Here is a 15,856-nt window from a genome sequence, read left to right as displayed (position 1 = left end):
TTTTAATTTCAGAATGGGCCTGGAGGAAGAAAGAAAAGGCGAGAACCATCCTACAGCTGGAGGAGAAACTGAATGAGAAACATAGCCTATTCAGTACAACCCAATCGCGTGCGGTCCAAGGGCAGGTCAATTAACTAAAGCTAGAACTAGATAAGGTATTAAATGACCAAACCTCCCTCCTCTTTATGAGGGCAAAGATTATGTTTTACAACCACTCCCCCTCCACGACCAAGCACTTAGCCTGGCTGGTCATGCGCAAGCAAACTCGTAACCACATTTATGGGATCAAAGAAGCTGGTGTGCGCCTCGTGACGAGGGCAACAGAGGTTAATGAGAAGTTATGCAGCTTCTACAAGGACCTGTACCGTTCAAACCTTCCATAGAACCGCGACATAGCGAAATTCCTACTTGAGACTCCCCTACCCTATATTCACCTGGATTGGAGGAAAGCTATGAGGGGCCGATCTATGTCCCCGAACTCCTGGAGAGCCTGGGTTTCTCCCCCACAGGGAAGGCACCAGTCCCTGACGGCTTCCCATTGGAGTTCTACAGAAGCTTGTGCCCCCCAATTCTAACACACCTCCTTGACACTTTAAATGAGTTTGTTAGATAAGGGGAACTCCTGGATTCCATGAAAGAGGTGACAATCACCGTCAAACATAAACTAGGATCTCTCGTAGACCAAACCTGTCCATCTCTCTCTTGAATATGTCATAGGCCCGGCCAAGATGGGGTTCGTGAAAGACAGGGTTCCCTCAGACTACATCTGAACCCTGGTCAAATCAGTTTAAAATTGCCTCCAGGTTAAGCATTAAAGCATACGCCATTGCACTGGACTGGGAGAACGCTGTCGATTGGGTCGAGGAGGGTTTATTTTTGGCACCATGCCGAGGCTAGCCTACCCTCTCCCGATTCATCTAAATGTGCACTACTTCATGCCCATTCGACTGCGACAGTTACTATGAATGGAGTTGTTTCAGAGAGGTTCCCCCTCACTAGAGGCACGAGACAGGGATGCTCCCTATCCCTCCTCTTTGCAATTGCAATTGAGCCTATGGCAGCCAGAATATGAATTAGCCAGGAGATACTAGGTATACGCTATGGGTAAGTCGAAGATAAAGTAAGTTTTTACGCAGATGATATTCTGCTTACCATCATAAAACTGGACACCTCAATGCCTGTCCTCCTGAAGCTTATTGCGGATTATGGTGCAGTCTCAAGCTATAAACTCAACATCTCAAAGGCAGAAATTATGCTTCTTCAAACAGAACTCCCCCCCCTCCCCCCCGTTCTTCTGGAGATTGAAGCCTCCCTAGTTGTTTGGGACAATATCCCGCTATTACTCCCCAATCAGGTCTACTTGGTCAAAATGATGACCCTTCCGAAGGCCCTCTACCATCTCAGAATGATAATGACAAATATTCCTCAGAAATTCTTCATTTAGCTCCGCTCCCTTATAGATCCCTTTGTTCTGGGCAACATGGTGGCCAGGATCGACAACAATACCTTAACTCAGGGGAAGAAATGTGGTGGGCTGGCGTTACCTGATTTCGCCAAGTGCTACTTATTGGGAGGCCTTATTACGGTCACACGTTGATTCAGTAAGAACAGACAGCGCTCCGGGAAGAAGTGGGAAGAGGCATGAGTATCCCCCGGGAGCCTTGAGAGAATAGTCTATTTGCACCCGATGGATTAGCCGTTGGATTTTAAACCACTATCCTAGGTCAATACAACCCTCTGGATCCTGAGAAATAGACCCATCCCTATCACCTTTGGCATCCAGCGACTCTCTCCGATGTGGGATAATCCATTCCCCAGAATTGAGACCAAGGGGGACAGCTGGCCGGATTGTAAAGTGTAAATCTGGAAAGTGGGTGATCTCTCGTCTGACATGCCATCCCTAATAGCGATTTTTGTTTTTATTTCTCCAGATCAGGGACTCTATTAACAAGGAAAGGGATGTTGACCTCCGAAAGATCCCATCCCCGATATGGGTATGGCTGATGGAGGAAAAGGCCCACTATAAAATATCTGATGAATACTAATTCCTACTCCCGTGTCCTACTGAGGTGAGACCAAATACCAGGGTGCTTTGGGAGCTGGCGCTGGGCAGCGCGATCCCATGCGAATTTTAGGAACAAATTTGGCACATCCCCCGGCAATGTCTAAGATCCCTCCCTTTCAGGACAATTAAATTTAAGTTCCTTCATGGCACATATATTAGTAACCCAAGGACGAAATTCTCCCAGAACATATTCTCAGACTGTGCTAGGTGATCCCCAGGCACCATCCAAATATACATTCACACCTTTGGGGACTTTCCAACCAATCAGGACTTTCTATGATAAAATAACCGATCTGTACAAATCGATATCTGGCGCCCAGTTACTACTTAGCATTGAATTATCCCTCCTGGTCCTTAAACTCCAAGGTATCACCAGGCACCAAGACACCTTTCTCCAAGCATTTCACATTTTGGTTAGAAAGACCATCCAGAGCTCCTGGAAGAATCATTCACCCTCTTGCATATAACTCCCTATTCGCCCTAGCAGCTTTAGAAAATCTGAGTCTAAAACTGAGGAATAGGGAAGGGGAGTTCACCCAGATCTTGGTCCCCCACGTAAATGCCACTCCAGAGACCCTGAATTTACTTGATTGAACTTGAAATGAGACTGCCTCCCCCCATCCCCCCTTCCTTTTCCAAAGAAAAGGGATCTGATGCACGTAACACATAACAATAAGGTCCTACACGTCCGCGTTGGTTGTCTCTCCCAGCCGCCTATCTCTCTATGCACCACGCACCTGTCGCGGAAGTTGTACACCCTCCTCCCCCCCGTGGTTGGAGCAATAAAAATTATTTACAAAAACAAACCTCTGCCTTACCCTGTTGAGCATGAGCGCAAACTTTCCAACCACCATCAAAAACACTGCCACATTCAGTTCCTTAAAACTTCAGGTAAGCAGGTATAAAATATATAACTTTATTTCCGTAATAATAATTTATTTGGTATTCTCCCCAATCGTATAGCGCAAGGCTGTCACAAAAATAAAGTGCCATATTTCACGTAAATCTGCGGTAGTTTTGTTGTAGGGGACGATGTTCCTGCTGTATAATTCCCAATGGAGTCAGTTGTGGTGAATGAGGACAGGGGATCTTTAACATCCATTGACTGAAGCAGATGGCACGTCGTGTTTTACTGTTAATACGTCTATGGAATTAACCAGGGTGGCTGGCCAGAATTGAACTTGAACCTCTAGAACGTGTCTTATTAGTTCTTTCGGTAAAGTCACGTAGAATGGAAATAATTAAACAATAAAAATAAAACATAATAAAATAATTCTCACGACGTTTCGGCCACAACGCAAGCAGCCGTCCTTAGGTGAAGAACAGGTCTGTCGAGAAGACAGAGTCTGAAGACAGACCTGTTCTTCACCTGAGGACGGCTGCTTGCGTTGTGGCCGAAACATCGTGAAAATTATTTAATTGTTTTTTTAATTATTTTATTATTTCCATTCTACGTGACTTTACCGAAAGAACCAAGAAGATGAATCCCTGCAGTCACGAAAGCTTTAAATCTCTAGAACGTGCTTAGCCATGTCGCCATCATGTCACCAAGAGGAGTACGATAATATTTCACCTCTGTGATTCAAGGATTTGAAGAAAAGATTCAGCAGAGGCAGGTTGGTATTGCAGAGCAGATCAACACGTGTCACCCACACCTGGGTGAATGCAACTGCTTTTTCCACATCTGAACGATTAGCTGCGCCACAGAACGATTAAGCAGCGTATTCTGGATTATAGACAGCCAAACGTGGTTCGTCACAAATCTCTGAGCAGATCGATGTTAAAAAGGAAAATGTGTCTCTACCGTGAGCAGTTGGTTGTACCGCTGCTTTAAACCAGTTGAAATGGCTTGCACGATTCAGTTGCATGCAACCGAGTTGCATGCCTAACAATGAACCCACTGGGCAACAAGATTGTTATTTGTAGTGTTTGCCATTGAAATTGAGTGGTATTGTTGACGCACAGTACTATGAGTACAACTACAAGCTGTTTCCAGGGTGGATGGAAAGATAATCTACATGTTTGACTAAGGGTGGTAGAACTAGTTGAGACAGGACTGCCACTGATACAATTTTCAGCCACTACTTGTAAGAGGTGTGATCAGGGAAGATTAAGCCAGGTGGGGGTAATTGAAACCCCAAGTAGAAACAGGTGACCCACCCCTAAAAAGGAGGCCGCTGAGCCAATGGCAAGCCAGAAAGGGGCAGCTGGCTCGCATATGTAGAGGTGTAATTGTGTATGGGCGCGGATGGCGAACAAACACAAGGGGCGTGGTTAGGGCCGTACACAGAGGAGGTGCTCACACCGACGTCCGCACCTGCATCCCCCACGGGCCCCTCCCAGGGGCCGAGTACTATAAAAGGTGGTGAGCCGGAGTGCTCGAGGTCGGAGTATCAGCTTTAACCAGCGAAGAGTGAAGACCAGCTAGAATAGGCCCCGGAGCTCCCCTGGCTCGCTGTCCTTGTCAGGGCCGACCAGGGCAAGCCGGTGGCGTGGCCCCGAGAGCCCAGACTCAGGGTGCTGGGATCCCACCTTGACCAGGGCTGGGATAGGTAGCCTCCCTTAGCTCCGTAGTGGAGGACTCGGGCTTAGGTTAGCGGGGTTAGATGTCGTGTCTCCCTGTTAGTTGAGTAAAGGGGACATTAACCCCTTAAGTACTGTGTGTACACAAGTTGGTGTCAATAAATAAGTGTGCCTCCGATCCCGTCGTCAAGCCTCCTGAATACTACTACACATATATAAAGGACTGAGTCAGACCAGATAGATCATGGTTCATAGTGGTGTTCAAGTGCAGAGGAGCGACACATAAAACAAGCAGTATCCACGGACAGCAGGTGATGTGACAAGAGCTAGTCTTAGGAGGCTGTAAGTTAAACCTTCCACTCGTTGCAGAGTATTACAAGATAGTTTATTTGTGGGTCAAGGAGCAAAGTAAATAGTAAGGTTATGTTTGCAGGGGACCTGGTAGAAGTGCAGGCTGGAGAGCAGAGGTCTGCAGAAGGCAAGGAAGCCACGAGCGAGAGCAGTTTCAACAGCCGGAGGTTTGGTAAAGAACGCGTGCTGCCTTCCAGCAGACCAACGGGGTGGTCTGCTGGAAGGCTACAGCAGTGGACATGGCGGAGGCGAGACGTGGGGGTGGGGGGGGTAACCTGGGATCCCCGAGTACCACCTTGGCGTTCCCTGCTACCCATAGCAGGTCTAAGAGGTGGCCTAACCAAGCTGCGTGTGCGCCTGTGGAGTCGTGTGAGTATGATCTGGAGTGGCGTGTCGGCGAGCACGGAAACTGAAACGGCTCGGGAACCCGAGGTGGAAGGCAACAAGCGCACACAAGACGATGTGGAAACTTCGTGTGTAGTCGCGTTAAGAGTTCGTTAGAACAGCAGTTGTGTCCGGGGCACTGCCATACTAAAATTGTGGCGAATCCTCGCTTTTGAGATGTGGATTAAATTCGACTCTGATCGCTAACAGCTCGATGCGCAAGCTCTCATTGTGTCCGTGACCATCGCACTCCACCCATGGTACTCGACCTATGCCCTTTATTTTTTAAATAACTGAAACGGTGTACGGCAGGTCAGGGTTTTGCGACCCCCCCACCTCCCCACAATTACCCTGGTGCTCATGCCAGAGCCACCAACAATCGAGCGAACAGGATAACGTTGTTCGGCAATGTTGTAACATTATGTACAGCGTGAGGTTGTGGCAGTTACGTTTTTGTATTGCCAATTTGTGATATAGCTTTAGTCTCTAAGGATAAGAGGACCGAGTTACGTTTAACCTCTTGTTTCCTTGTGGGATCTAGTTTGATCTTGGCATGTTCTTCCAAAGCTCGACTTCATTCACTTACGCCTGTCTTGAGTCACCTGAGTCCCTTCCACTGATATAGCTGACACATCACGCAAGCGCCATCTCCTAGCCATGAATTTGAGTCTCGGGTTCTGGCAAAGGACCGATCTGAGCCTGTGTTTGGGCCCTGTCTGAAAGGTGTAGAGCAGCTTTTCTTACCTCCGGTCAGCATTTTCCCACTTAAGAGGTCTTGTAGTGGTATTTTTTTGTGTTCACTTCAGAGTAACATTGGTCTCATCTCAATGTGTACATCTTTAAAAGGATAATTGTGTAATTTAAATCCTACATTGTGCAAGGAGGATATTTGAACGAAAACAATAAGTTGAATAGCACTCTTCTGCTTTACCCATTGAGTCAACACAGATGAAGGAAACAAAGTAAATAAATAACCAAAAACTGGGGAGTGCTTGGTGGGTATTATAGTTCCTTATCTTCCATTGTTATTTTGGGGCGTTTTGTTCGGAATTCTAACACGATAGAACTGGCAATGATTAAGCACCACAAGTCCATATCACGTGTTCAGGATTACTTGTGTAATATGAAGATGCACCCGGGGGGTAACTGGGCCATGGTGATAGGCTCTGCCGGCCTCAGCCCACAGCAAATGGGACGTCGAGCCAGGGGCGTAGCCTGTGGCTGCATAGCAACATCTGGAAGGTTCCAGGGGGCGAGGCTGATGATTGGTTGCGTGGTATCACGTGGGCCAGGTGTTATAATGGGGTGTCGGGAGAGACAGCTCCGGGTGAGTGTGGAGAGGGGCTGAGGAGGAACCACGTCTGTGTCACCGGCACGCCAGCGGCCACGTGGCGGGCTGAAGGCTGTCTCCGACACACACCGTCAACCAGCGGTGTCAGGGAGCAAGGCAGCGAGCGGACGCCACGCTCGGGGAACGGAGTAACGGGGGAAAGAGGAACCCAGCGTGTGAGGGAGCTGTGGAATGAGGAACTAATAAAGAAAAGACAATCTTGTCTGGAGCGGATTTATTACACTTGGGTTAGACTTTAAAAGGAATGTGTCCCTGGTGTAAAGTCTAAAGCAGTATTTGCGAAAAAAAATAGTCACGTCCTAATGACTGGTTAAGCTGCAATTTTCTTTTTCACTTGGACTGTCTACACTCGCAGAAGACGCTTTAGCAGACAAGCAGAGCTATGGGTGGATCCTCATCTTCACCCACTGCTCCTACTGTTGCATCTGAGGAGCTAACCTGCTCCATCTGCCTGGCCACGTTCGACTGCCCGTCCACGCTGAGCTGCGGCCACTCGTTCTGCCTGCGGTGCTTAGAGGATGCGTGGGAGGCAGCCGGGAGCCACTCGTGCCCCCAGTGCAGAGCCGAGTTTACGCAGAAGCCGCAGCTGAGCAGGAACGTGGCGCTCGCCAACCTCGTAGAGCAGCTTCATTTGGCTGATAAAGCGGCTCTGCAAGTACCCTGTGACAGCTGTCTGGATGGTAAAGAACCTGCTGTGAGAACCTGCCCAGTGTGCGAGATGTCCTTCTGTGAGCCCCATGGTAAACATCATCTGCAGAACCCGAATTTCAAGGACCATGAGCTGATGGAGCTGGGTGCCAATACGGGAGCTCGCAAGTGCAAGTTGCACAACAAGCGTCTCGAGTTCTACTGCGCTCAGGACGAGTGCCTGGTATGCACGAGATGCGCCATCGTGGGGGAGCACACAGGACACAAATGCATCAGCGTGGAGGATGCGCACGAGGCACGGAAGGTGAGTGGAGCCACTCGGATACAGGATCCGAGGGGATTGTACCGGTGCTTACCTCTGCAAAATTAACAATCTAGCAGATTGTACACAAGTGCTTGGCTATCTCTAGTCACACTATACATTAGTCTGTGCAGTCTTACAAACTTCACGTTTTCTAAAAAAAATCCTATAATTCCTTTGCTTTTTGTGAAGATATTTGTTTGTAAGATTGACCTGCCAAAACAGACTTTGATACATCATCCACTTTAAAATGAATAGTTTCATACAGAAAATGACATGCAACTAACGTGCCATCTGTCATGCAGAGAAAACCGATAAAGACGTCAAAATGCACCATCCTTATTCCAAAAGGCAACGCTGCATTTGTCACGTTTTTTATGGATGTTTGAGCTCGATCAATTGCCTCTCCCCCAGCTTGCATTGCTCCTTACCGGTTTGTGCAGCTGGGATTCAGAGTTGGGTTTGTGGGTACACTCATATAGTAACGCTCTTCTTTACAGAAACCAGTAGAAGAGAAGACGAGAGCGGTGGAGGAAAACAAGAATGAGGCAGAAGAGTCTGTGAAACAGATGGAGGCTGTTCGCAAGAATACGCAGGTGTTGAATCTAGGCATGGCTCTGGTCTCTAAACATTCGCCTCTCAAAATTGCCCAACTGAGTGCAGCTCTGCTGGTTTTAAGAACTTTGTAACATTCCTTTTCAAAAGTAATACGTTAAAGGGGGAGGGGTGAGGTATTTACATTGTTGCTTTATACTCGTTTTGAATACGATCTAAAAGATGTGTACATCCATTCATGGCTGCATTATTATTTAAACATGTAACTTTTATCCAAAGACCAACTGTAAATACATTTACAAACATTCGTTTTTATAGTTGTAAATAATAAAATCAATTCTATGTCCTTGCAGGAGCCAATTACCAAAACCAAGGATTACATCGCAGGTATTTTCACTTGCATGAGGAAGGCGCTGGATGAGGAGGAGAGGATTGCGTTCCAGTGCATGGACCTGAAGGGGCGCGAGTTGCTGTCACCGATTGACGAACGCATCGCTCATTACCAGTGGGAGATCGGAGAGCTACAGCAGACAGCCACTCGCCTGCAGGCGCTCGAGGAGGAGAATGACTCGCTCACTTTTATGCAGGTGCACCATTGTATATGTCTGAACTTCGCATCGTACATAGCCAAGCATGCTAATCGCAGGTGTGAGTGTACAATATTAACGAGCCCTCTGCAATAAGGATTCCATGATTTTACAGCAGAGCATTAATAATATACTTGTATAGCAACTGAAGTGAATGACATTTTTAAGATTAAGTGTTCCAATAAACAAACTCTACATTGGGCAATGATACTACTTTTACAAGTAAAACGTGTGTAATAGGCACAATGTTTATCGATGGCCTTTCATAATCACGTATATAAAGAGCCCAGAGGAGTTAATAGTTAGACTGCACTTGGCACCATGGAGCTTGATGATAATCACATTTTAAAATGTTGTTCTGATAACCAGTGTTTGAGATTTACACTAAATAGTTGCTTATTTGTAGCTAGTTTAACAAACCCTCCCATAATTAATTGTGTATCACCAAATAAACACATTAGCATTATATGTTTAAAAAATGTTAAATGTAATTATGGGTAGTCTGGAGGGGAGGTCTTCAAAACCACCATTTCCATAATTTAGCATTGCTGAGGTCAATTAGGATCTCAATATCATTGGAGAAGATCTCCTTTAGATACAGACTTAGACATTTGATATACGCTGGATGAGGTGTGCTCTGCTGCACAGTAGTTTTGGCAGCTGAGACACTCTTTCCCAGGCATCGGAGCATCACTGCTTCAGGCTGGATCACAGTCCCTGGTCTCCACGAATTCCAGTCTACTTCTCAGTCTCGGTAGCTCTAGGTATGCTGCCCTGACCCAGACCACTTCGCAAAACAAACTAAACTAAAACTAAATCATTTTTCCAGGCCCACACCTCCGGTAATGTCGCAGACTTGGATCTCTCATACCCCCCCGCCTCCTCCCCGCCCCCCCCCCCGCTTTCAGAATTAATTATTGTAAAAACCCACGTGCAAAACTCTTTCAAATTATTTTACAGCAGAGCCACTGCTACGATTGCATTTATGTACGTATAAAGATTGTTTATTACAACTGCGGAACTGTTAATTAACCCTGTGACACAGGACACATCCCAATTGCAAGTTGGTTGCAAATTTAGAGGTAATGTGCATTATGTAGTGAAGTCAATTGAAGCATAATTCACTTCATGATGCTTTCCTTTGGCCAAAACTGTCATTTCAAAAGTTTAATTCTAGTTGAGAATTAATTTATTTGCTTTAAGTGAATTATCTGAAGCAGTATCCAAGAATGAATCGTAGAATTAGAGGAGCTCTTGAGCAATGTAAGGATAATATATCTCAAAAGCACTTGTTTTTGGAATTCATAAACATTTTAACAGTTCAACCCTTAATGTAATGTACCAGCAATATTGTGTAATTTTTACTTTACACAAAGAGTTAATTTATCAATATTATAATACTCATTGGTTCTTTCGGTAAAGTCTTGTAGGTAGAAAAATAAAATAAAAAATACTATCACGACGTTTCGATCGCAACAAGCGGTTGTCCTCGGGCAGAAACAAATATTCCAGCAGTAGAACTGCTGAACCAGGAAGAAACAGCGAGAGAGCTGTTACAACAATAGGTTATATATGTGGCGAAGGGCAAGCAGGCAGGGTCTGAGCTGGAAAGAAATTCCATCCCTGCACGCAAGCACATCAGTTGTGTTAATGGGGGAGATTTATTTTTTCTACTTACATGACTTTACCGAAAGAACCAAAGAGTATGGATTTCTGCAATTACAAAAGCTTCAAATAAATATTTTATTTGGTCCCATGGTGTAAAGTAGTATCCAACACTTGTCCACTCTTTCTCGAGGCTATGTATGGCCTGCGAAGAACAGCCATTGGCTATGTATGGCCTGCGAAGAACAGCCATTGGCCAAAACGTCACCTCTTGTAGACGAATTTTTAAAGCATCGTTATTCATAAGTGTAGTGGCATAGCGCTGGCTGCTGGCAGAAAAAGCGATCTGCAGCGTACGGCAGTTCTGATGTCAGCAGGCCAGGATTTTCACGTGAGGGGGATCTAGGGGAAAGGTCTCAGAAGAGGCCCAACCATGTACCCTCTCGTAGGTTCCAGAAAGAGGGTGTGGCCGGGGCAGAGCGAGGCCACGCAGACAGTATTGGGGGCCCCTGTGGGGGACCTCGGGGCTGTTGTTAGGAGTGGGATCCCCGTCGTGCTGCTGAAGTCCATCGTCACCGTTCTTTTCGTCATCTTCACCATTCTTTTCATCTTCATCGTTCTTCTCATCGTTGTCTCCGTCTTTACCATCTCTGAGCGCCACCAGTCAGACAGCAACTGTTCTAAGTGGTGTCGTCGAAAATAGATGGACTAAAATATTAAAAGTGTTAACCCCGATGGTGCTCGTTAAATAAAGCAGTGCCTCCAAGTCTTATCATCTCTGAGTTAGTCACTACAAATGTCTTGGTTTTTTCTGTGCTTGGCCTCCTGCTCAACAGTAGCATCAAATAATAGTTTCGTGCAAGCCTCGTACAATACCATAATGCCTGGAACACTTATGGAATATTACATTAACATTTCCCAGACGTTTATTAAAATGTAAATGGGCATTAATTTATTTAGTTACCCGTGAATTCTCACTCACGTTTTATATAATTAACATTTTAGCTATGTTGCTTGTATTTTTTACTTCAATGTTTTGTGTTGTGTTGATAGTTGAAGTGGTGACTGTTCACCCTATTTTTGGTATCTCAAGTGACCTCTGCTCCTCCCAGACCAAAAATTCATATTCCTACTCTTTGGTTCTTTCGGTAAAAGGCACGTAGTATGGATTTCTGCAGTCATGAAAGCTTCAAATCAAGATATTCATATTCTTGTGTATCGCATTGTGAAAATTACTCGTGGAGAGTCACATTTAACACCTCCTCGCTCTCTCCCACAGGGTTACCTGGAGGAGACACACAGGTACAACCTCTATTCACATTTTAAAAAAATTAACCCGTAAAAACAAAGTTTTTCACTATAAATCCTTTATATGTGTGGCATCGGTTTTATTTTATTATTCATTTCTGTTTTTCTTGAGTAAGAGTTTCATTTTTATCACATTGGTATTTAAAATTAAATATAAGGAAAGTCGTATATAAGGATTATAAGGTTTTCAGTTTTTGTATGATTGTTTATATTGTACATTTTTGTTGTTTTCTTGAATAATTTTCTGTGTTTAGGAAAAATATATGATTGTGTTAGTGAAATTATTTTTTTCCTAAAAAGTGGAAATTTTTGGAAACATTTTTTCACGAAAATAAATTGTCACGCACAACGAGTCTGTGTGCAAAATGTCAGCTCGATTGGATCACGGGAAGTGGGTTAAAAAACGACCGAAAGATTTGCACGGTCGTAAGTGCGCAAGCAAGCAAGTGAACTTAATATAAAGGATTTAAAAAGTGGTGCTGTGTGAGAGACATGGGATGTGGAAAAGACCACACCAAATGAGGAGGGACTGTAAGACATGAGTTGATGTGATATATGGCCTATGTATCAGGCATGGACTGTGTGTGGTACACGTTTGATTATGCTGTGCTCATACAGTGGGTAATGTAGCTGTGTGGAGCAAATTTGTTTCCTAATTTTTGTTCCAGGAGAAACATCACAAAGAAATCCCCACCACCAATTCCACCTTCACTGGACCCGACCACAATCTCCTCCCTCGAAAGAGTTGTGGACAAATTCCTTCCGTTCATCCGTGAGTTTATCAGTACAAATTTAGAGGTGGCGTTTGTTTATTCGCCAGAGATAGCATATCTTTCACACATCCCTGATTGAGCTCTCTGGCACTGTTTTCAAGCATCTGTGAACTTCGTTCTCTCATATTGCACCTCCAATTAGCATGGTTGGCTACGTATGGTGCAAAAATAAGTTCAACATGCATACCTATTCATTTAATGGGTTTACCACGCCCCAAATGTAGCTCGCTCAACACAATTCCCGAGTCCAACTACCACGATTTAACTTGTATATACGGAAACATAATGGTGCCGAGATTATCGTTCTTGATGACCTTGGTGTCAACAGTTCTTCAGTACAAGAAAAACTATATAAAATGTAGCTGGCCATGAAGCAATTGGTTTTCTCGCAAAACAGTGTCTCTAACCTTACATCTGCTCGACAAACGCTTTCCACGTGTGACTTTACACTGGCACACCCTTAGACATTTGAAACAAGTGTATTTTGATTCGGACATAATTGATAAATGATTGTTGATTCGCATGGTGGAACAAATCTGGCATGTGTCATGGTTGCTACTGATAAAATCACTGGAAAAGTCCCCAATTTCTGCACTTTTTGGGGGAACACATCCACCATTCAACATAAACTGCCAAGTAGTAGTCTCTCAAGAGTGGGTAGAAGAGATGGCAGTCAGTCCTTTACATTTTTTTTACCAAGTACAAAGCTTCCCAGAAACAACTTCAAATCTGTCCTTAAGCAATCAAAGCTTGACTTTGTAACTCGCAAATGCAATAATAAATGGACATCCTGTCCAGTTGGTTCTCATCCTTTATAGTCGTTAGACATAACTCTTTCAAACAACATCTGCAGATTTTTCGATTTCCACCTGTAAGGGATACATCTGGGTCAAATTCTTCACCTGCGTGATGAGGCCACTATTAGTCTGTTGCAGTGAAAAATCAACTGGCAACATTTGAATTGCGTCGTCGAACAGTGGGTGCCTGGTAAGTTAGGCAATATCCAAACGTAATACCTCAAGGCTTATCCCGATGGTATACCTGGCATTGTGTTAAAATGTTTTTGTAGGCTCTTTGAGCTGTCACAGCAGCCACGCTGTACCAGCAACTGAAATCTTTGTTCATGCCAGTACCAAAAAAATAGTCATTCATCTTACGTATAATTGGCTAATAGCTGTTACTTCATTACTCTAAAAAGTTGTCTGTCCTCGGCAATTTGTTCAATCACTTTTGAGAGTGCAATTTTAGATCAATGATTGGTATGGGTTTTGTAAAGCATGGCAAACAGGTGACCTGTTGGCGTATGTAACTTAATTTTGGTGGTCAATCCTGCAACATTTTGGAGAGTCAAGACCATAGCCTCCGAACGCTCGATTATTTGGTATTCCACGCCTATTGCCAAGTTACCATTTTTGGCCTACACTAATCTGCAAGTTTTAAGTCAAGTTTGTAAGTCAATATATTTGGTAGCTGATGGTAGCCTTAACCATTTTATCAATAATGCAATTTGCGTGTATATATAACATCTTTAATTTATCAAATACTCTTTAAAGCACCTCGTATAAAAAAAAATACATATCGTTATGCATCCTACGTTTATTTGTGCACATGTATATATTATAATGTTTGTTCTGTTATACATTATTTCTGTGCTATCATTTACTAAAGATAGCCATACACCTGCTATGGGCATAATCTCAATCATAACGAATTCTTATTTGACTATCACTCCTTGGCCTCGCCCAAAAATGTAAGAATTATTCTTGTACTATTTAGTTTCATCCTTTGTTTATTTAAGTTGTTTCTCCTATGTGCTCAATTGCTTTTATAGGGGCTTTCTTGTTGGTACTTCAGTTTCTCCTTATGTCTTGCATTTTTGAAGATGAAGATCACACACTAACCTTGTGCTCTGATTCGAGACTTTTAGATTTGCACTGAAAGCCACAATCTTCATTCACATTGTGGTTTTTGAAGGTGAAGTGACAGCCAGCAAGCTTGGTGCTGCTCTTCTGCCATTTACCTTTGTCCCATTTTTGAGGACTCATTGACAGGATGATCACAATTGGTTTCCCTAGCGGTACAAAGATAGTCCACAATACCATGATGGAATGATTGAGCTTGTGTCAATAGACTTAGCGATATCACAAATTAGTACAAGTCTAGCAGTCGATTGTGCCACGCACGAGATGGTGAACTTGCCCGGGACTGACATGGCAATCATGAGTCTTGATCTATGCGGCTGAACTTGTCTTCTGCTTTTCCAGGTGATGAAGACCGAGCAGCTCTTGGTGAAGTCGCCACAGCCGACCCAACTATCTAAGCATGAGGCGAACTCGCCTACCCACCCCTCCTCCTCCATTGGGACGATCTCTCAGGACGTGAGCAGGGACCAATTTGAAGCTGAAGTCTGAAATGGATGTGGTGACTGACATGAGCGAAATGTCACTTGTGCCCTACTGATGAAACTCGTGTGGAACAGAACTGGCGCTCGTGAATGTTAAAATGAATCTCAATGAGCTCCGAGGGACAGTGTTGTATTTATATACATATATACTGACACATCCATCCATAGTAATTAACTCTGCCTTCTAACAGCAGCAGACACTAAACGTTCTGGGAACTAACTCCTCCGATTGGAGATGTTGCAATGGATTCCAGCCTTAACATTTGTTGACTTAGACTGGAACATACGATGATGGTTGACAGGTGAACAGTGTCTGAGTTTATATTAAGTGGCAAGAATGCTTACAAATAGTAACATTAATACAGACTGGACACTTTAATAATCGTTTATCTAATTAACAAAATGTAATGACACTTTGTGAAACCTATAAGTTACCTAATGGTATTCGATTATAATTGTGCTTAGACGTAACACGTTTTTGGATCCAATAACTATTCAAACAGGAAAAATAAGAAAGTGAAAGTTTATAGTTTTTAAATAACTTTTTCAAACAAGGATTTAGTGCACGACACACTGGCAGAGCCAGTGGTGGGGGGGGGGGGTGGGGTGGCCCGTGCCCCCCCAATTAATTGTCCGATCAAAATCCCTAATTTTGATCAGATCATTGGAGTTTATTAGTAATCGGCATTTTGCGACCCCCAGTAGCATATTATGTGCCAAGGACTCGATGAGATAGGACAATAGTCTGAGTCTATAATTGGCAATAAGTAACGGCAAAGCAGTTATAAGTGACTCAGAATTGTGCGCTGTTGCGTAAATAGTACACGACTTCCCTGAAGGCATAATACCTTCAGCGAGTGCGATGCCGATCACACACGGTTCGAATTCGACTCTTGATCGCTGGCTGCGCCATCGCCGCACACACATCGAATAAAAGCAAGGGACAAGTCCTCACTAACAACTCCTCTCATTTTTCATTGCTGGAGGGGTTGCCCCTCTAC

At 44.2% G+C, this 15,856-nt stretch overlaps 1 protein-coding gene across 1 annotated transcript; it reads left to right on the top strand.

Annotated features, from left to right (window-relative positions):
• The first annotated feature begins 6,649 nt into the window (after positions 1-6,649).
• Positions 6,650-15,371, top strand: LOC144737487 (E3 ubiquitin-protein ligase TRIM62-like). The gene is made up of 6 exons (XM_078620196.1): positions 6,650-7,626; positions 8,124-8,219; positions 8,532-8,765; positions 11,650-11,672; positions 12,347-12,450; positions 14,716-15,371. Exons 1-6 carry the CDS (start codon positions 7,057-7,059, stop codon positions 14,769-14,771), a joined length of 1,083 nt encoding a protein of 360 aa, XP_078476322.1. The 5' UTR covers positions 6,650-7,056; the 3' UTR covers positions 14,772-15,371.
• Positions 15,372-15,856: the final 485 nt, after the last annotated feature.

This window comes from Lampetra planeri, chromosome 70 (assembly GCF_965212315.1).
Source record: "Lampetra planeri chromosome 70, kcLamPlan1.2.h2, whole genome shotgun sequence".
Taxonomy (NCBI): Eukaryota; Metazoa; Chordata; class Hyperoartia; order Petromyzontiformes; family Petromyzontidae; genus Lampetra; species Lampetra planeri.
This window is presented reverse-complemented; position numbering and strand designations above follow the sequence as displayed.

Coding starts and splice junctions, on each gene's coding strand:
- LOC144737487 (XM_078620196.1), top strand. CDS start 7,057: ATGGGTGGATCCTCATCTTCACCCACTGCTCCTACTGTTGCATCTGAG. Junction 8,220..8,531: donor CTGTTCGCAAGAATACGCAG/GTGTTGAATCTA, acceptor ATGTCCTTGCAG/GAGCCAATTACCAAAACCAA. Junction 12,451..14,715: donor CAAATTCCTTCCGTTCATCC/GTGAGTTTATCA, acceptor CTGCTTTTCCAG/GTGATGAAGACCGAGCAGCT.